The 20,376-nt window shown below is 46.6% G+C and overlaps 1 protein-coding gene across 3 annotated transcripts in view; it reads left to right on the top strand.

Annotated features, from left to right (window-relative positions):
• The window catches only part of STOX2 (storkhead box 2), a 207,038-nt gene that overhangs the window by 86,890 nt on the left and 99,772 nt on the right, over positions 1-20,376 (top strand). Inside the window, exon 1 of one of the 3 annotated variants that reach the window (XM_058669945.1) lies at positions 17,032-18,016. The exons of the other annotated variants lie outside the window; for them this stretch is intronic. Coding sequence (XP_058525928.1) covers positions 17,851-18,016 — 166 coding nt within the window. The 5' untranslated portion in view covers positions 17,032-17,850. Of the gene's footprint in view, positions 1-17,031; positions 18,017-20,376 lie in introns of those variants that run through there. 3 annotated transcript variants of the gene reach the window in all.

Raw genomic sequence — 20,376 nt, 5'->3', positions numbered from 1 at the left:
GCAGTCAGTCCACCGAGGTTCACATAGGGATAGCAGTGTAAGAAGAAAGGGGGTGGGGTAGAGGGGCTGAAGCCAAAGCACCAGAAGCCTGGAGCAAGGCCGAGAGCAGGTCCTTCCCTCAACCTCGTGAAGGAACCAACCCTGGCTTCCCCTTGATCTTGGACTTCAGCCTCCAGTTTCAGTTGTTTAAGCCATCCAGTCTGTGGTGGTTTTGTTACGACAGCCATAGTGAATAAAGCAATCTGAACAACTGCAGTGGATCACTCAGAGGACCCTGGCTTTGGCACCTGTGGCTCCAGACTGCACCTGGCTTAGCGCCTGTCTGGCTCCTCTGCTTTCCTCCTTCCCAGTCTTTCTGGGCCCTAGAACCTTGCCCCAAGCTCCCATCCCAAGGACAACCCTCTCCCCTCATCTTCCTACCTTCTCTCTTGTTGAATAAAAAATGCTAACTGCTTCTTTTCAGCTCTCCAAGTCTGCAGATGGAGGCTCCCAAATTCTAGGGTCATCCCCATTCTTAGCCCCTAATGTGGCTTTCTCCCTCTGCTTACCCATTTTGATGTTCGTGTTTTGTTCCTCATTGTCTTGGGCCTGTCCCACTTTTGTGATGTGTTAGATTGTAGGGGCTGAAGTACCCTAGGGAGGCTGGCGGCTGGAGCAGGCAGGGGCTGGAGGCAAAAGCAAGTGTCGGCAGAGCTCCCACACTATGAAGGAAAGGCAGGCCATGGTGGGAAATGTGAGTCAGTACATAGGAACCTTTGAAACCAGGACATTTGGCCTAGTAGCAGAGACCAAGGGGAAGAGATAAAACTAGGCAGAACAGACATTGTAGGCTCAGAAGGCAGTATGAGTGCATACGGTGTAGACGGTCTCTGGACAGTGGATATGTGTGTGTGTGTGACTTCAGAATTGGGAAGGAACCAGAGGGCCTATCTGTTATCACAAAGACTTGAGAGAGCCTGTGCTACTGTGCTGTGTTAGATTATAATCCCTTTGAACAAAGGACCCAGCAACTGGAAGTCTTTGGATTATTGGCACTTTTTTCCCCCTTGGGAGTTCTAATGGTTTGTAAGTATGTTTACTGTTGGAGGATGGCAGAGAGCTGAACTGATGGGGTGGGAGAAGGTAGCTCCAGGCCAGTTCCCAGGGGTAGAGCTGCAGCTGAGGCAGTGTGGAGGAGTGGCTGTAGCTGTTCACCGGGACCATATCCTTTGTACTGTGCACCTGCTGGGGGTCCATGCCTTAGTTGAGAGAGGCAGGAGTACCTGGTTTTTCACGTGTGTTCTACCCAGTTGCAGTCTTTTTTTCTTATTGCCGTTATTTTAGCAGTCAACAAACCATGGCCAGGTTCCCTCCCCCATTTTCCTTTCCTTTTTGGGAAACAAACATGTTTTCTTCCAAGATAAGATTTTCAAAATATGTTTCAACTAGATAGCCAAAAGATTTCATGATTTTACAAAATTTGACCCATTTGCTCATACTTGTAACAGGACAATAGTTTGTATCTGACATTTATTGGTAGCATTCTCTAGTTAGGCTGAACCAAAGGTTTTGTATATGTGATCTTGTTTAACTATCTACGTATTTATGTGTTACTGTTATTTTCATTTTAGTGATGAGATCACAGAGGCTTTTAGAGATGCAATAACTTGTCCAGAGACACAGAGGTGAGGTTAATAAGCAACAGTCAGGACCTAAATTGGAAGCTGACTTCAGATTCCATATTTAACATTGAACTGGTATAGAAACAGTCAAACTTAATGGTTTTGACTTTCCAAGCTTTTCTCTTTTTACCATTCTTGTGGTATACATGACTCACTGTACTATTGCTTCAAAATCACAAAAATAGAGGAATTAATTACCACCCTCAGATCTATTGCTCTGAAGCAAAAGGAAGTACAGGTTGAATATCTCAAATCTGAAGATCTGAAATCAGAAGTGTTCCAAAATCTGAAATGTGTTGAATGCCAACATTATGTCACTGGTGGGAAATTCTACACCTGGCCTCATGTGATGGGTCAACACGTAGGTTCACCAAACACCATGTATAAATTGCCTTCAGGCTATGTGTATATGGTGTATATGAAACCCCTTGGAACTTCATGTTTAGACTTGGGTCTCATTGCTGAGCTATCTCATTAGGCATATGCAAATACTGTGAAAACCGAAATACTGTGATGCCAATCATTTAAGATCAGGGATGATGAACTGGTCTAGACGTCAGTCTATTCATGGCACTGTCTTCTAATTACAATGTCTTGGCATGTAGCCAAGGGAAGGGACTTGGAGGGCATCTGTTCTAAGAGAGGATGTGTGATTTTGCCAGAAGGCATCGGTGCAGCTGGTCTGGAGCTGCTTTTGTACTTTCCTTCCCTCATCCTTCCTCACACTTACTGTTCCATACCAGAACCTTCTGTCTTGCTTAGAACCTCAGCAGAGGCTGCTGGGTGAAGAAGCACAAGCACAAAGAAGTGAAATGACTTTTGTTTGAGATAGCACAGGAAGTCAATAGCAGCAGAAGAGCGTAAGCTCAAAAATCCTGATGACCAACTGGTTGTGACCCCCCCACTTCCTCCCTGGGTCCAAGCCGAGCCAGGCTGTTGTATGCCTGCTGGAGACCCATGCTCTCTATGGGATAGCCACTAGTTGGGTAGAGATGCTGATATCAGACAGCCAGAGGCACTGCTGTGCATTCACTTTTAACCCTGAGCTGTGCTGCTTTGGCAAAGCCTGCAGCATAACGTTGTAAAATTACAAAGAGAGGCAGATTCAAGAGAACTGTGTTCTTCTGAGGCCCCTGGAGAATCCCCAACTCTCAAGCCTCCACTCATGTGTCCCAGGGCTGTGACCCACTGCCAGGAGCCTGCAGCTGTGCACAGCACAGTGTGGAACCATTGGGCCTGATATCACCAATATGACCCTCACTGTAGTTCCTGACCACATGTAACTCCTTCAGTGCCTAGGGTTGCTTGCTTGCTTGGGGCTGGTATCATAGAGCAACAGGGTCAGCTGTAGTGTGCCATACCGGCTTGCCACATGGGGGCACTGATCTGAGGTCATGCTGCTTTATACAGAGCTGTAAATGGCCCAGGTTGGGGTCCCTGCCACACAAGTGGGAGACCCAGGTGGTGCTTCTGGCTGTTGGCTTTGCCTGACCTTGGTTCATGTGGTTGTTGTCACTTGGGGAATGGATGGAAAAAAATCTCCATCTCTCTTTTGCCCTGCCTTTGAAACAATTAAAAAAATATCACTTACTGTGAAGTTTTTGTATTGTAGTTGCTGAGGAAGTGGGGATGCTGGGGCCTACAGTCTATACTGACACGAAAAAGCAAACCAAGCATTCCTTTAGTAGACACGCTGAGCCTCTTGTGGGAAGAAGGCATTCTCCCCTGTTTCAGGATCTTGGTTTAAGGTGTCGCACATGCACTTGTCACCAAGTCATTAGCACCTACGTGGTGACTTAGTGAATACATACATGGATGTCTCTAAGTCCAAATGTGGGTAGATTCCCTTCTACTCAAAACATAACTAATACAAGTCAAAAAATTTGGAGAACTCTGCAGGAGGCTTGCCTCTGAGAGCTTGGAAGTTGTTTGAACACACAGCATCCAGGGCCAGTTGTGTTTGGAGTCAGCCTTGGAGACTGTAGAGCACCTCTGTGTGCCTGCCACATCTCTGGGTTCAACTTCTCTTTCTTCCGTTGTCTTCTTTTTCATGTTGTTTCTAATTCAAGTTGGGCCTTGTCCTGTTTCAGGGATTCCTGCCCTCCTTTCTCTGAGAAGCCACAGGTAGGCACAGGTAGCTCTGTCCCCGTTGGCATGGAAGTGTCACCGCCTGTAACCCCTGGCGGTCTGGGACTAGATGTGGGTGTTGAACTAGTCCTGTGTTTGAAAACACATTCCTTGGGCAAGGTGTTAGGACTTGTCCCTCCTGCTGCTGCCAGGGTCCTCAGCTTGGCGGATTGGAAGAAGCCACTAGGCACTCCAGGACCACCTTTCCTCATCCCTGAATGGGGGTGAAGGAGACCTGGGAAAGTAAGAGGGAAGGAAAGTCTGGGAAATGCAAGTTGCTGCATATTCTATTCTCATTATGGAAAGCACTTGCCAGCATATGTAATTACTAGAGCTTCTCCCAACCCTCACTTTTGTTGTAACTAGGATCATAAATGAACCAATTTCAATGTGTCTTGCCAAAAATGAAACTTTTGTAACATTTTTAAAAAAAATTTGCTTGTTGGGCCCGGCGGCGTGGCCTAGCGGCTAAAATCCTTGCCTTGAAAGCCCCGGGATCCCATATGGGCGCCGGTTCTCATCCCGGCAGCTCCACTTCCCATCCAGCTCCCTGCTTGTGTCCTGGGAAAGCAGTTGAGGACAGCCCAATGCATTGGGACACTGCACCCGCATGGGAGACCCGGAAGAGGTTCCAGGTTCCCAGCTTCGGTTCGGCGCGCATTGGCCCGTTGCGGCTCACTTGGGGAGTGAAACATCGGATGGAAGATCTTCCTCTCTGTCTGTCCTCCTCTGTGTATATCTGGCTGTAATAAAATGAATAAATCTTAAAAAAAATTTTGCTTGTTTATTCAAAAGGCAGACACACAGAGAGAATTCCCATCAAGTGGGTTACTCTCCCAAAAGCCACTGAACACTGGGCTGGTCTAGTCTGAGGCCCTGAGTCAGGAACTCTGGGTCTTCCACATGGCTGGCCGAGGCCTAGCTATTTGGGCCATCATCTGCTGCCTTTTGTAGCAAGAAGCTTAGTTAGAAATGGAACCAGGACTTGAAGTTGGGGACTCTGATATGGGATATGGGCATCCCAGGTTGTTCCTTAACCGCTGTGCCAAACACCCACCCCTGCCATACTGACCTTTAAGATTCACCCTGTGAGTCAGGAATTAAAGAGGAGTGGAGTTGCTCTAAAACTTCACTTTTTTACATGAAAAAAATTTCTGATCTTGCTGGTAATTCTTCTTGATTCTCCAGTTAGTATTATCGGTTTCTCTTAACAAGCAAAATTTAAGGGCAAACTCTGTGGCACAGTAAGTTAATTCTCTACCTGAAGTATTGGCATCCAAGTGGCTGCTCCACTTCGGATCCAGCTCTCTGCAAATGGTCTAGGGCAGCAGCAGAGGATGGCTCAGTTTCTTAGGACCCTGAACCCACATACAAGACCTGGAAGAAGCTCCTGGCTCCCAGCTTTATATCAGCTCAGCTCTGGCTATAGTTGCCAATTGGGAAGTGAATCAGTGGAAGGAAGATCTTTCTCTTTCTTTCTGTCTGTCATTTTACCCTTTAAATAAAAATAAATATTTTTTAAGAAGGAAAATATACTTCCAGACTAGCTTCCTTTTACCAAAAGTAGAGGGATCAGATGTTCCAATTTGCACAAGAGGGTGCTAGTCTAAGCATTTCATTCTAGCATAATTAGTAATATCCTTTTTACTTTAAAAAATATCCTATAGAATAATAAGTGCATACTATGGCAGCCCTAAACTGGTCCTCTGTGTTTGAGCTAGAGGTTCTGTAACACCTTTAATCTTTAATCTATCTGATGGGTAATAATGAGAAGATTTAAAATTATTAGCCACATACCTAATCATTTAAACTACAAAGTTTAAGAATATTTTAAATAGACTTAGCAGAAATTAAGTAGTAACATTTCTATTTTCACTCTAGTAACATTAGAAATTTAGTAATTATTAAATAATATCACACATAAGTCCTAGAATGTACTGTAATTAGATGTTCTTCTTAAATAAAACCTGGAATACAAGTATTTGGGCCATTTGAAAATATTTTTGTACTCGTGATAAAACAGGAAACGAGCTGAGCTTTGCTGTTTTTTGATATATGAATTTAATTGTTCCTGTGTAACATTTCCTTAGCTTACAGGAAGCCACATGTTGGAAAATGGATCCATCCTTTCAAATGCATCTGGGTTCCAGTGTGGTTTTTCATTGGCTTGGGAAGCAGCTCTGTGGTGACCTGCAAACAGAACTGGGAAAAGAAAACTTTCAAGATTGATTAGCCTGAAACGGGTGTGTGGATTTAACCCTATAAATCTCATTTGTCCTCTATAGAAATGAGGTGGGGAAGTCAGTGAGCCATCTAAATTAATTTGTCTCCTATTTTATATGTGCGCAACATTCATAAAACTTCTTAATAGAGCAGCTTAAAACTTGGGGATCTGCTAGCAATGTGAAGATTTATATGAGCTCCATTCAGGCTATACAAATAATAAGCAAGAAGAATTCTAAATTGAATAATCGCTTGCATTAGGCATCAAAACTGTGGAGGAGTAGGGTAGAAAAACATCCTGGACCAGAAATCTTGAGAGTGGAATTCTGGCTGTTCAAACTCTGTGTAACTTTGGGCAGATTCTTCAGTCTCTGAGACTTAGTTTTTTGTCTTTATTTGTGGTGACAGTCCTTACCTTGTCTGTCCTACTTACAAGGCTCAATGGACTATAATGTTCCAAGCAAACATAATGCCTTATTTATTTTCCCTTGGATACAGGAATTCTTCCTTGTATGCAGATGTGAGAGAAAAGGAATAGATAGCATATCCGTTCCTTTATGAAACTGAGTCTATTTTATAAATCCGTTGACATGTGATGTTCCCCTGTTTGGGACATGGCTCTAAAGAAGGCCTAAAATTAGCACATCATGGCATCCACTTATTAAGGGCTTATGTTTTGCAAGGCACCGGGCATAAAACAACTAATAAACTGAAATGTTCTCTGGCAACCCCATTTTAGGTGGAAAACTTGTCTCAGATGGCATTATTTTCACTGTCAGAAACTAATGTTCTGTTCTTTTTTTCTAAAGAGATTTATTAATACATGTGAAAGTCAGTATTATGGGGGTGGTGAGGTGGGGAGAAAGATATCCATCATTCACTGGCTTGCTCCCCAAATGGCTTCTATAGCTAGGCCATGAGCTCCATCTAAGTGGGTGTTGGGTCCCATGCACTTGGACCATCTGCTGCTTTTCCCAGGTCATTGACAGGGAGCTGGGTGTTGGAAGTGGAACAGCTCAGATATGAACTGGTGCCTGTATGGAATGCTGGCGTTGTAGATGGCTGCTGAACTCGCTGTGCCACATCTCTGATACCCAGTGTTATTTTTTTCCATTATAATGATCGCTATTTCATAGTTTATATTATTTATTAATTTATGTATTAATTGTTGTCTCTGCCCATGAGATTGTTGATTTCTTAACAGCAGAAGATTTTGTTCTTGTTACATGATTTTACTTATGAACATTTGTATCCCAGTGTCTATAATGGATATTAGCACGTAACAAGTGCTCAGTGAACATTTGTTCAATGAGCAAAACAGCCCTGGGCTGTCAAGGGACCTACAAGTGAATGAAGCAGCCAGACACCGCTGGCTGGAGCACACTGTATGACAGTGAGATAAGCACCTTTCATGATATCAACAAAAGGAGGTTTTCTAAATTTGCAAGGAAATCTGAGGACAAAGGGAGGAAGAGGATGGGGACCATTTGAAATCTGAAGGATAAATAGAGTTTTCTGCAAGGCCAAGATGGCAATAAGCATGTTATACAAATGCACAGGTTCTAAGACAGCCTGGGACAGAAGGGAATATTGTTGAGGTGTGAGTGTCATTTGGTATGTTGTGTTCACAGCAACAGGTGCCCAGTGTGGTTCAGTGGGGGCAACAGGAGAAAAGATGAGAACTTGTACTTATTATGATCTTTAAGCAAAAAGTCCAAAAACATGTGAAGCCATTAAAGTTAGCATCAGGGGAGGGCATTTGGTCTGGCAGTTGAGATGTCCATATCCTAGTCAGTGTCTGTGTTTGAATTCAGCCTCTTGTTCTTGCCTACGCAGGCCCTGGGAGGCAGTAGTGTTGGCTCAAGTGGTTGGGTTCCTGCCTCTCCCCTGGGAGTTGGGTGTTGAGTTCTTGGTTCCCAGCTTCATCTCTGGGCCAGCATGGCTATTGTGGGTGTTTGGGGTGTGAACCAGGAGAGGAGAGGGCTGCCTGCCTTAGTGTCTCTGCTTCTTAAATAAAGATGTTGGTGTCAGGCTGGGCACAGGATATGACTGTCCCTGATGACTGCTGCACTGGCATGTGTGGTTGGATTCTCAGGTCAAGCTGTTTCTATGTGAGTCTGTGCTGTCTTTGACTATTCCTATATTGCTTCTCCTTGTAGTTTACCTGTGCTCAGTGAGTGGATTTATAGCTCATATGATTTTTTTTTTGTTACAACATAGGGAGGAACCTTGAAAATATTTTTGGTAGAAAAATTACATGTGGTAACATTTAAGTCCTCTGGTTTTCCTGTGGCAAAAATACCTGATGGAGTTGTTCAACATAAAGAAAACGTGTGCATTTTTCAACATAATGTTAGAGACCCATCATTTTTGCTGGCCTTTTCTGAATCTAGCATGGTTGATGCCTGTTATTGACATCTTAAGAACCTACCAATATTGTAACTTTAGCCAGTCTATCGGGGTTAGTCAAGTATGAGCTGCACAAAGATATCCATGAAGACATTGTGGCAAAAGCCTTGGGTGATGCAGTGGAGGATTTCTGCTGACTGAAACCGGCTATGAGAAGCAAAAATTAATCACTATTGCTTACATAGGGTAAGCCTGACACAGTACATGGGAAATTTCTAGATTTACTTAATGAACTGTTGAAATTGTCAATCATGTAAATCACTCTACTACATTTCTATTTTTTTTTCCTATAATGTGTGAAGTGGTCCGGTGACTAACGATTTATCATTGAATGTAGAAATTTTCTGGATTTCTATGTGAGAAAGTCCGTGATTTGTCTACTTGAGTTTCAGAACCACATCAGGTCTTTCTAGAGGATCCCTGTTCTCTGTGAGAGCAGGCCTGGCAGTTCCTGACTTTTCAAGTGACTGAGTTTTATTTGCTGTCCTTGCTTACTTGGAGCCTTGGGAGTATAATGTTAGGCTCTTTAAATGAACCAGTGGAGCCACAGCGCATGCTTACTTGCAGGCAGCAATCCATAATGAGGCAGACTGAAAGTGACTGCAAAGTTGTACCAGTGGCCACACATCAAGGTCATGATCAACTAGTTATTTTTAGTTGATGGAAACCCTGATCATGAATTCTTCTAATGTTACTGAAAACTTGTGAATTGTTTTTAAGAGAAACTTTCAAGCTTGATCTGTGGGCTGGCTTCCTTGATATTTCTCAAAGAAAAATGTGAAAGATACTGTAAAAATATAACATATACCGAATAAACACAGTTCCTGAGGTTTACTCTTTTTTTTTTTCTCTCCTAAACATTTCTTTATTTTTATTTGAAAGGTAGAGTTACAAAAAGAAGGCAAGACAGAGAGACAGAGAGAGAGAGATCTTCATCCACTGGTTCACACTGCAAATGGCCAGTGGCCAAAGCTGAGCTGCCACAAGGTGGGGAGCCAGAAGCTTCCTCTTGGCCTCCCATGTGGATTCAGTGGTTCAAGGCCTCTGGCTGTACTATGCTGCCTTCCCAGGTCATTGGCAGAGAGCTGGATAGAAGGTGAAGTTTCAGGGACTTGAACTGGCATGCACATGGGATTCTGGCGCCACAGTTGGAGGCTTAGCTGGCTGTGCCACAGTGTTGGCCCCATGAGGTTTACTGTGGTAGCAGGTTTACTGAGCAGAAGTCAGCTCCTTTGTTATAAGTGTTACATTTTATCAACAGAGAGGGCTCAATTATTTTCATGATCTCAACTGCATTCACAAGGGAGTTGGGGTTACTGCATACTAGTTAATACAAAAATAGAATATAATAATATGATTTGATCAGTGCTTTTAACTATTGAACCAAATCACTGATGATAAAGTTTAATTTGCAAATTTAAAAGCTTATTTTGGAGTAAATATTTTAGCAGATTAATCAGCACATGATTATAGATATTTGGTCCTATGTTGGTTTCTAATTTTTAATATCTGAGTTGTGTTATATTCTTGTGTTTCACTGACATTTTTAATACAGCTTGGGCAGGTGATACTGGCTTTCTCTGTGTCTGGCCTTTCTCCTTTCTCAAGGCTTTGCCTCAGGTTTTCCAGATATAGAAAGGCAGCAGAAACGTAAGAATAGAGTGATAGGTCCATGTGTGAATAGATGTGGGCTGGGCAGAAGGGGGCGTTGAGACAGGAAGCAGTCAGGAGTAGTTCTCAGGTCCTGGCCTCAGGGAATGGGGTGGTGGGAGTGTCACCCACATGTCCAGAAAAGTATGCCAAGACCCTAGAGGTTAGGAGAATGAGGAATAATGATGATTCACTTTGTATGGTGAACAAATTCAGTTTAAGTGTTCTTGGAATATTTAGTACAAATATTCAATTGAAAATGGAAATAAAGATCTGTAAGTTCAGGAGTCAGGTCTAAGGCAGTGAGAGATATTTGGAAGTTCTGGGCTCAGAGGGGTTGAAACAGAGCCGTGTTAGATGTAGTTGAACTCAGCTGGTGAGGCTGTAGATGTGAAGAAATGGTGACTGTGGAGGAACCCGGAGAACAGCTGGTGTTGGATGTGCCTAGGTGCAGCTGAGAGGTCGCAGAGCCAGAGGAGGGTGGGTGGTGAAGAGTCAAGGAGGGAGATGTTGTAAGACTAGAGAGTGGCAACAGTGCCAGACAAAAAAACAAATGAGACTCAAATCCTCAATGGATTCGGCAGTGGAGAGATGGTCAGTTATATTAGCAAGAAGAAAAATGTGTGTGTGAAATTAGGAATTATGTAGCACTGAAAGTAGCATGAGAATAAGGGCCAAAATAAATAGCATAAATAATAAGTTCAACAAAGTTCAGGAAAAGGAAGGGTTAAAAAAAAATGATTTCCCTGTTTCTGTGTGTGGTCACCAGTCTACAAACATGAAGATAGCTTTGACCCTGCGTCCTTGGTCTACTAAGCACTCCTTCTGTTGTAGGGCAACTAGCTGTCAAGGTCTGCACGTTCTGACTTGGCACTACTTCTTGTCCACAATTCCATAATTGTATGGATTCATACTTGTATTGTCTGAGCTGCTCCACACTGTTCCTAGATATTTTTGTCATCCTAAAAATAGCTCGATTGAAGCATTGTTTGTGTACCGTAACAATTCGCCCATTTTCAGCATAGTTTGATGAGTTTTGATAAATTTATACTACTGTGCATCCCTTGCCACAGTTCAATTTTACAACGTTTTCATCACCCAGAAAGTTCCCTCATGCCTGTTCACAGCTAGTTCCTGCTGGATTAAATTTTCCAGTATATCTGTCCTCTATTCAGGTTTCTTTCCATTTCAGTTTTGCCCAGACTATCTGCCTCGCATTCCAAGAACTCCCAACTATTCCCCATACACTTTTCCCAGCCCAATCTCTTGTGATTCCTGTACATTTCCTTACCCTTCAGCCCAACATAACTATTCTGCACTTTTTCCATAGATTTCTGAGTACTCTGTCATTGTTCAAACTCTAGCTATCAGGTGCAGTCAGCGCTTCACAGGCTGAAATACTGGCCTTCTTAAAGCCCAACTCAGATGCCTCCTTCACCAAGAAGTCTTTCCCATAGCCCCTTCCCAGGCGTCAATGCTCCTTCCTTTGAACCCCACCAAACCTTAATGTCTCTCACTGGCATTCCTGTTATTCTCTTTGTGCTTGCCCTAACCGCCTCCTACTTTTTAATATAGGATGTAGTTTACTTGTCTGAGTTAGGAGAAGTGGGTCAGGGGATCTGTGCCACGTGAGAAAATCAGTAAGGACTGGTGTTGGATACTAGCTTTGGGTTGAAGAGCATGGGGGTTGAATTTGGATGGGACAGTACAAGGCAGATGAGGAGGAGAGGAACACCCCATGGGGCTGTTGATGGTCTGGAGGCCATCAGTGTGAAGCAACAAGCAAAAGCAGACTCCTTCTCTTCAGTCTGTACCCCATTTGCTGGGAAAACACCCTTCCCACTCACTTGGAGGTACGCCTGCTGGTTGAACTGAAGATTACAAAGATGTTGGGAAGAAACAGTGCAACTCTTGCTTATTCTCCATATTCACCTGGAAAAGGTACATATGGAGACAGGGAACAGGTAAGGTAGATTAGCTAAAATTTCAGAGTAAGAAAAGTGTAAAAGAAATCTTCTGATGTTTGAGGAGTCATTAAAAACTGGTGACTAGTTTTGCTGTCCACAAACAAATGATCAACACTCCTTGCTTTCTCCCCATGTCGAGCTCTAGAGTGAGGAGTAATGGGGGAGGGATAGGAGTGGGTGCACCAGTAAAAGTGCTGCGTAGGACATCTGCGTGCATACTGGAGTTGGGTTCAAGTCTGGTTGTGTAGCTGATTTCAGCTTTCTGCTACAGTGCATCCTGGGAAGCAGCAGGTGATGGGTGGAGTATCCGAATCGCTGCCACCTATGTGGGAGACCTGGATGAGTTCTTTCACCTGGATTCAACTTGGGCCAGCCCCAACTGTTGTGGGCATCTGGGGAGTAAACCAGCAAATGGAAAGTCTGCTCTGTATGTCTGTCTGTCTGCTTCTCCAATTAAAAAAAGAAAAAGAGTCAGTAAGCATGACTTGCTCAACATGCTGTGTCGCAAAACAAGGAACTCTTAGAGGAATGCAGGAGAGAGCCTGGTGCTAAGCGTGCTGAGCGTGCTGGAGTGTGCCAGTGGCAGTACAGGTTGGCCTCAATTCCCTCCTTCATTTTTCCTCAGTTGCAGTGTAGGTCAGCATTTTCTTTGTTTTTGCAAGACTGAATAAGATGTTATTGTGTGTATAGACCATAGTTTGCGTACCCGTTCATCCCATAATGGGATGGCTGCAACATCTGGTTATTTGAATAATGTTTCTGTGGAAATGGGGGGTACAAATACCTCCTCAAAATGTGACTTTGAACTCTTGGGTGTAGATCTAGAAGCAGAACGGCTCAATCAGATAGTAATTCCATTTGTAGTCTTTTGAGGAATTGTCATTATGTTCATAGCAAGAGTGCACAGGTATATCAGTTTCTCTACAACCTTGCCAAAACTAGTAATTTTTTCAAAATAGCAGCCATACTAATGGGTGTGAGGGAATCGCTCACGGTTGGTTCAATCCTCCTTTCTCTAGTTATGCGTGATAAGGAACGTCTTTTCACATGCTTATTGGCCATGGGCACATCTCCTTTGGCGTAATGTCTGTTCAGCTTTTTTTGCCTGTGTCTTAATTGCTTGTTTGGTTTTCTTGTTGTTTGACTTTAGGAGGTCTTCATATAGTCTCATGGGCAATCCCTTCTCAGATATATGATTTGTGTGAATTTTTTTCTATCCTCTTTATCTTTTTCTCTGTTGACTGTGTCTATTGATGTACAGATTTTAAAATTCTCATTAAACCAAGTTTGGATTTTTTAAATCACCTAGCCTTCAGCATATCTAATTAAAAAAAAATCAGTTAAATATGTGACTGGGGAACTTTGAACTCAAGTTTTCCAAATTTTTAAAATTTATTTCTTATTTTTTTGCAAAGATTTATTTATTTTTATTGGAAAGACATCAGATTTATAGATAGAAGGAGGTATAGATAATAGATATAGAGAAGCTATAGATAAGGAGATTCCATCCTCTAGTTTGCTGCCTAAGTGGTCGCAATGGCTGAAGCTAAGCCAATCTGAAGCCAGGGAGTCAGGAGCTTCTTCTGGGTCTCCCACATGGGTGCAGGGTCCCTGCAGCATCTTCTGCTGCTTTCCCAGGTCACAATCAGGGAACTGGATGGGAAGTGGAGTAGCTGGGGCACAAAATAGCGCTCATATAGGATGTCAGCAATGCAAGGCCACTGGGCCATCACACTGGGCCCACAATCCCCAAGTATTTTAGCAGACAGTCATTCTTCAGTGGTTATGTGCCAGGCATTGCTAGCCACTGGGAATTATTACCATGAGCAAAAACAGAATAAGTCATTGAACTCTTGTAAGTCTGCTGCAGGTTGGAAATTTTCTTCATAAGGTTTTATTTTTTTTTAATTAAAATGTATTAACTGTGTTTGAAAGGCATAGAGACCAAGGCATCTTTCATCCATTGTTGAGTCCAAATGCTTGCAACAGCTAGAGCCAGGCCAGGCAGAAGTGAGGAGCTGGAAACTCAGGTTGGGTCTTCACAAAGTTGAGCCTTCACCGGCTGCCTCCCAGGTTGCTTGTTGGCAAAAAGCCGGACCTGGGAGTGGAGTAGGGATTGAACTCAGGCTCAGAATTTTAAATGAAGAGAATTTCCAAGTCAAAATTTTTGCACCTTTCAATTTAAGATCAGGAGCCTAAGAGTTATGCATCTGAATTAGAATCACAAAGTAAATCTAATTAGTATCTCTAATCTGTCTGATATGTAAACATCAAATACATAGATTATCCGTGAGCCTGATTAAACAGTATGAATACTAAGAAAATCAATTTACTTTGTTATTTCTTTAATTGCAAAATTTTCCAATGTTGAATCCTGGCATTAGGAGATTGAGCTCAGTGGATGCAGTTCGTGACTCTGCTATATGATTGTCTCAGTTAGGATACATAATTCGAACTCAGGACCAGCAGCCTGGGGATTTCATTTGACCAAGGTGTGTGTTTCCATGACACAGACAGGCACCTGTCTCTGACTTCAACAGTGACCATAACAACAGGGAGGCCACGTTCCTTCTCTTTCGTCGGGATGGGTTTCACAGTATGCTTTGGCTGGATTTAAGCTTTCCTTGAACACAGATGCCCCCCTCTAACCAAGCCCTTTCTCCATGGAAATTCTAATACAGTTACTCGGTTGTGTCTTGGCTTTAAACTCTTCAATGGCTCACATTGCACTTGGAATTGAATGTAATCCATCCAGGATAGCCTGAAAGTCGTATGACCTGGCTTCCTGCTCCCGGCTCTGGCCTCACCACACAGTTCTCTGATATTCCTCTATTTTCAGCCACACTGGCTTGCCTTCTCTGATTTCCTTCCAGCAGAAGCCAAGCTGCTTTCCTTTCCCAAGACCTTTTAATGGGTGGTCTCCAGGGTCTGAAACACCACTTTCCCAGCCTTTGCTGGGGTGGCTTCCCATGCTGTAGGCCTCAGCCCAGCTGTCATTGTCTATAGAGATTTCTTCATGGAACGTGGAGTAATTGGTGCATTCATTGGCTTATTCTATCTCTCCTCTCCTAGGGCAGTGTGTGCTGTCCTGTGTGCTCAGCATATACCAGACAGGCAATCCTGACTTGCTCAATGAATGAGTATCAGCGTTGCCACAACAATCCGCATTACCCTTAGGTCATAACTATTACAATCATTCATAGAACCACTTTTGGCTCATGGGAGGTATTGAGTCACTGTGGAATTGAGATCTCTACATGTCACTATCTCTTGCATTCATTAATGCAATTATGTTTACTACCTTTGTGGTCCTTCACACATGTTGCTTTCTGAAGCTGTAGTCGTTGTAAGCAGTTCTCTGGCAGCACACAACGACCTTTTACCAGATGTGCCTTTTGGGGAACTATTTTTTCCCCTAATTTAAAAAAAGGGCCACTGAACATGAACTGATGGCTTGACAGTTATGCATATGTCTTGATTAGTGTCAGTACAGCTTCAGATGATGCTTAGTATTTATTTATCTACCTTGGTGTCCTAGGAGACACGGCGTACCACAACCTGCAGGTTGCAGAGAGCAACCTTGAGATGCTGACGGGAGTCTCATTCTAGGTTTTGCATAGCTTAGCTCCGAACCCCCCACCCCGACCTCCCCTCCACTCCCAGCCTGGCCTTCCAGAATGCCCAAATGATTCCAGCCTTAGAAGAGCACGGAATTGTGCTAGCTTCCGGAATCTTAACCATTGCGAGCCCAGGACCTTTCCAAATCAGTAGCAACCCTATCAGAGCGTGTTTTCGTATTTAAAATCCCTGTCTGCAGCTTGGCACCTGGGGCTGTGGCACCACGGTTTAAATGTGATTTTGAACATGGGGTTGTCACAGATGAAAAAGTAAAAATGCTCCTAGAGGTGCAATCAAATGCAACGTCAGGAAAGGAAAACCAGCTTCATTGTGATGGCTGTGGTTGGCACCGAAGAAGCATTTCTGGAATCGGGCAGGGGCGGCGCAGCATTTGGTTAAGCAGATCGGTGGCTGCAGGCCTTTAAGTCGGCGCGACCGCCGGGACCCCGCGGCCTCAGCGGTTCCTGGCTCCAGAGCCCACCACCGCGGCCCTGCAGCGCAGCGACCCCCGCGCTTCCTCGCGCTCTCTTGTGCGCGCCCCGCGCACAGTGGTGTCCTTTAGCGATTGGCTGCTGGACCAGGAACAGCTGTGCAGAGCGTGGGTGGGGTTGGGGAGAAGGAGCTGGGGACCTGGATGCAGTGTAGCTGGCTGGTAGCGACGCACACTGGGGATCCGAGGGAGAGAAAGGAGGAGGTGCAGGCCGCTGGCAAGGCGTCCTCCGGACGGACGGCGCGGCGGTGGTCTCCGAGAGCTGGTGCTGGCGCCCCCTCCCCTCCGGCTCCAGCTTCCGTCGGGGTTTGACGCAGGTGGGCCGGGCTGGGCACGCCGAGCTCCGGGTTCCCACGAACGCCCGCTCTGTCCTCTCTCTTTCCCTCGGCGAAGGGGAGGGACCTTCCTGAAAATATGTAAATACCCAAGCGCCGACTTCAGCCCAGGGCCTCAGCCCAGCGCCGTCGCCGCCGGGGTTTGCTGAGACTGAGGAGCCTGACAGGACCTGAGCTCTAACTCCCCGGCAGCCTGCTGATTAGCATGAGACTGGGCGGCTTTCCCCGCTTCCTGCCCTTCCCTAGCCGTCCCGCGCGCCCCCGGCCGAGCGGCCGGACCGCCGTGCGGGTGTCGGGCGGCGGGCGCGGCGTCTTCTTGGGCATCAGCCATGGCTCCCGTCGCCGCTCGGGCCAGTAAGTAAGGAGCATGCCTGTATAGAGGGGGCACACGCGTGTCGGCGCGCACCGCCGGCCCCCCAACGCACGCGCCCTGAGTCCCGGAGCTGGGAAGACGGACCAGGAGGCGCTGTGGCCGCGCCGACCGACCGGTCGGGCCGTCTCCGCTCTGGACTCGGCGGGAGACTCTCCGGCCGCCTGCCTCAGCAGCCCGAGGATTGGGGCCCGCTCGCCGCGCACACACGCGCCCCCCACCCCAAGCCGCCGAACCTCTGGAATGAAGACTGCCTTCCGCAGACTGCGAGCGAGGCAGAGCCCGCCTGCGCCGCCGACTGCGGGCCGCGCGGCCGGCAGGCCCGGGGGAAGCCGACCTGGACGCTGTCATCCCTTCGCCTCGCGCTGAGCCGGGCCACGCGCGAGGGACCCGCCGTCGCCGCCACCGCCCGCGCTGCAGCCACCCCTCCGGCTTCCGCAGGCGCCCGATCGCCAGTCCGCTGCGGAGGGCCTGGGCGTCCTCGTTTGTTTGGGTCTTTTGTGCCGGGCTCACAGTTGGCTAAGCACTCCTGCGCTGAATCGAGCCATTGTCTGCGCTCCCATTGCTTCCACGCTGCAAGTTTCGGCGCCCCCCGCCCCCTGCCCGCCTCCTCTCGGCCGGGGAGAGCCTCCTCCTAACGTGCCTCCCCCTCTTCCCACCCCTCCACCCTTCCACCCCTCCACCTCCCAGGAATCTGGAAGCTATAAGCCGGGCGGATTGCAAATGAAGTGTAATGCATTGTGGGACGTGTGTAAAATCGGAGCCTTCGCCGTGGGGCTGTGGGGGGGCGTGGGGAGGGCCGGACCCGCCGCGGGCGGTGTAGACGCCTACGAGGAGGGGCTGGGAAAATGTGCGCAGAGTCCGCCCGGGTCGTGCCCGCCGTAGACGGATGAAGCAGCGCGCTGCGCCCCGGCGCTGAGCCCCTTGCCCGCCCCGCTCACTCCCCGCCGCCTCAACCCCGAGGAGCGGGGCCGGCGGCAGGTCGGCACCCTCCTGCACCATGAAGAAGACCCGGAGCACAACCTTGCGGCGAGCCTGGCCTAGCTCGGATTTTTCGGACCGGGCCTCGGACCGCATGAGGTCCCGCAGCGAGAAGGACTACCGCCTGCACAAGCGCTTCCCCGCGGCCTTCGCGCCCCAGGCTGCGCGGGGCTACCTGACATCAGGTAGGTAACCGCGGCCCTGCACCCCTCTTTTCCCCCTCCCAACCGCTGCGTCCCCGGAGGGCCAGCTCGGCGCGGTGACGGATGCGAGAAGTTATGGGTAAAGCGGGGGGAAAATTAGCTCCCATCCACCATTTTGTACCTCCGCGCGATCCGCAGCAGGCCCTCGCAATATGAGGGGTGGAGAACGGTTAGTGAGGTGAAATCGGGGAAGGGGGCGAGCCGGGCGTTGGGGCTGCAGGGAGATCAATGACTGCGAGCGTGCCGCGCCGCAGCCTCCCTCCGGAGCCCGCTGGCGGAGCCTGCTCCCCGCGGCTGTCCGCAAAGCCGAGCCCCCGGCTCAGCGCCCGCACGGTGGCCTGGAGGTCCCCCCCGCCGTGGGCATTTAAATAAACCCCTGCTGTGTGCAGAGCGAACAGGTACCCTGCAAGGGGGCGGCTGGTGTCAGGCTGGGCTGAGGTGCCCGCGAGGGAGCCTGCACTGGCGCTCCCTGAATGCGTTCTATTGGGCTGCTAGTGTGTATGCGGATTGAAGGCTTGCAGGATTGCGTGTGGATTTCACCGGGATTGCTTTGAATGAGGCTGCACGGAAAGGATGGAGGCGGTGTCGTGTATTTGCATGTCAGGCAGGAAAGGACACAAGGAATGGTGAATAGAATGCGCGTGAAGATTTCCTCTTCAGAGGTAGTGCTGGGAAAAAGGCTGTCTTGGAAAATGGCTTTGGTTTGTGCTTTGAGAATCCCTGGATGCAGGACTAGAGGAAATGTTGAAAGCGGAGAATCCAGGATATTTCCCTGTGCCTTTTGCTTGCTTGTTGTGAATCGGTTGCTCCTGGTGATATGTAAGATCGTGCATTTTTTATGTGTTCTTATTTTTCATCCTGAAGATTTGATGTTCCTCTGAAAGCAGTGTAACGGAAGGCCCGAGATTGTAAGCCTTGTCTCAGCCGGGAAGCTTGCTCTAAGCCTGTGGTTGGTACCCATAGTCTAACTTGACTGTCTTTCTCCTAAAACAGCAAATCACTTAAAACCAGGGTCAGTCTCTCATGCCTCAGAAATGTTTTGTGACCACATTTCCTTGTATGTAAGACATCAATAAAATAACCATCATTTTTCTTTGCAAAATCAGGTGGTGTGAGGTTGTTGTACTATTCTGGCAAGAAAGATCCCTTGAGAGTCCCCCCCCCCCCCACGACATCCCCCCACCTTCACGAAAGCGAAATTTGTAAAGGAAGTGACAGCTGCAGTAATTTAAGTCGCTGTGATGGTTGCCTGTATTCTTCAGACTTGGAGTAGTAAATTTTGGAATACACCTAAATCCAGATGTAACCTCAAAACACGCATGTGCATAAACCCTTGTCTGCCATGGAGTGTTCAGATAATCCTGGACTTTATATCATTAGGGTTTGAATGTCTTCCTATCACACTCAACAGATCCCCTCTCTTTTGGCCTCACTTAAGGAGCCTGTGTTACACTGAGGGGGAAGGTTATGAGGGCAGGTGGCTGTAATTTCAGCAGACCTGCAAGATTCTTTAATAACCCCAGGCACATTCCCAAGAGCCTTGGCATGACTTCATTATTCACTCATTTTCATTCTTTGTGGGAGAACTTCTCTACTGTTGTCAGGCCTGCAAGACCTTCTTGAGGGCTTAAGGAAGATGCATTGACTTTATCTGATGCTCTTAGCTGGTGTCTTTACCTGCACATACTCAGCTGACCATAGGATGTGGAAGAATAGCCTGTCTCGGGTTGGTGGCGACTGTCCAGCTTCAGTGTTGAGTTCCTGAGGGACAAAGGGATGGAGAGCTGTGTCTCTCAGTCAGTATTTTGGAGAGTGCTTGCCAGGGGCCAAAAGCACCTTGTGGGATTCCTGTGGGGTTAAAGGGTTCCGCATATATAATGTTTGTCCAGGAACGGGAGCTGTGATTTTTTTTTTCTTTGAGATGTTAGCTAATACATAGACCAGAAAGGTGAAGGTGCTAATGGAAAGAAATAGTAAATATTAAGACTAAGATATCTACAATGAACTTGGAGTAGGAGGCATCTTATACACAACTTTTCCTTGGGATGGGGTGAGTTGTTGGGGAGGGAGAATATTATCTATTTTCTGTCCAAAATATGTCTCCTTTCAAAATATGAGTGTTGATTGAAATAGTTGGTCTACTGAGACATTTTGAGACCATTTGTAAGTTTTCTTCCCCTTGGGCAATGTAGAGGAAATCCACTTGTATCACATTAGTCACTCTGGATATAAATGGATTCTTCATCACGTAAAATGAAATAGAAAATGCAGCAGTTTAGATGCACAAGGCTTTTTTACACTTCCCCTTGGCATTTGCCTAGCCTTTGGTTTAATAACTGCTC

This window comes from Ochotona princeps, chromosome 11 (assembly GCF_030435755.1).
Source record: "Ochotona princeps isolate mOchPri1 chromosome 11, mOchPri1.hap1, whole genome shotgun sequence".
Taxonomy (NCBI): Eukaryota; Metazoa; Chordata; class Mammalia; order Lagomorpha; family Ochotonidae; genus Ochotona; species Ochotona princeps.
Note: the sequence above shows the minus strand (reverse complement) of the source record. Positions and strands in the feature narration are given on the sequence as shown.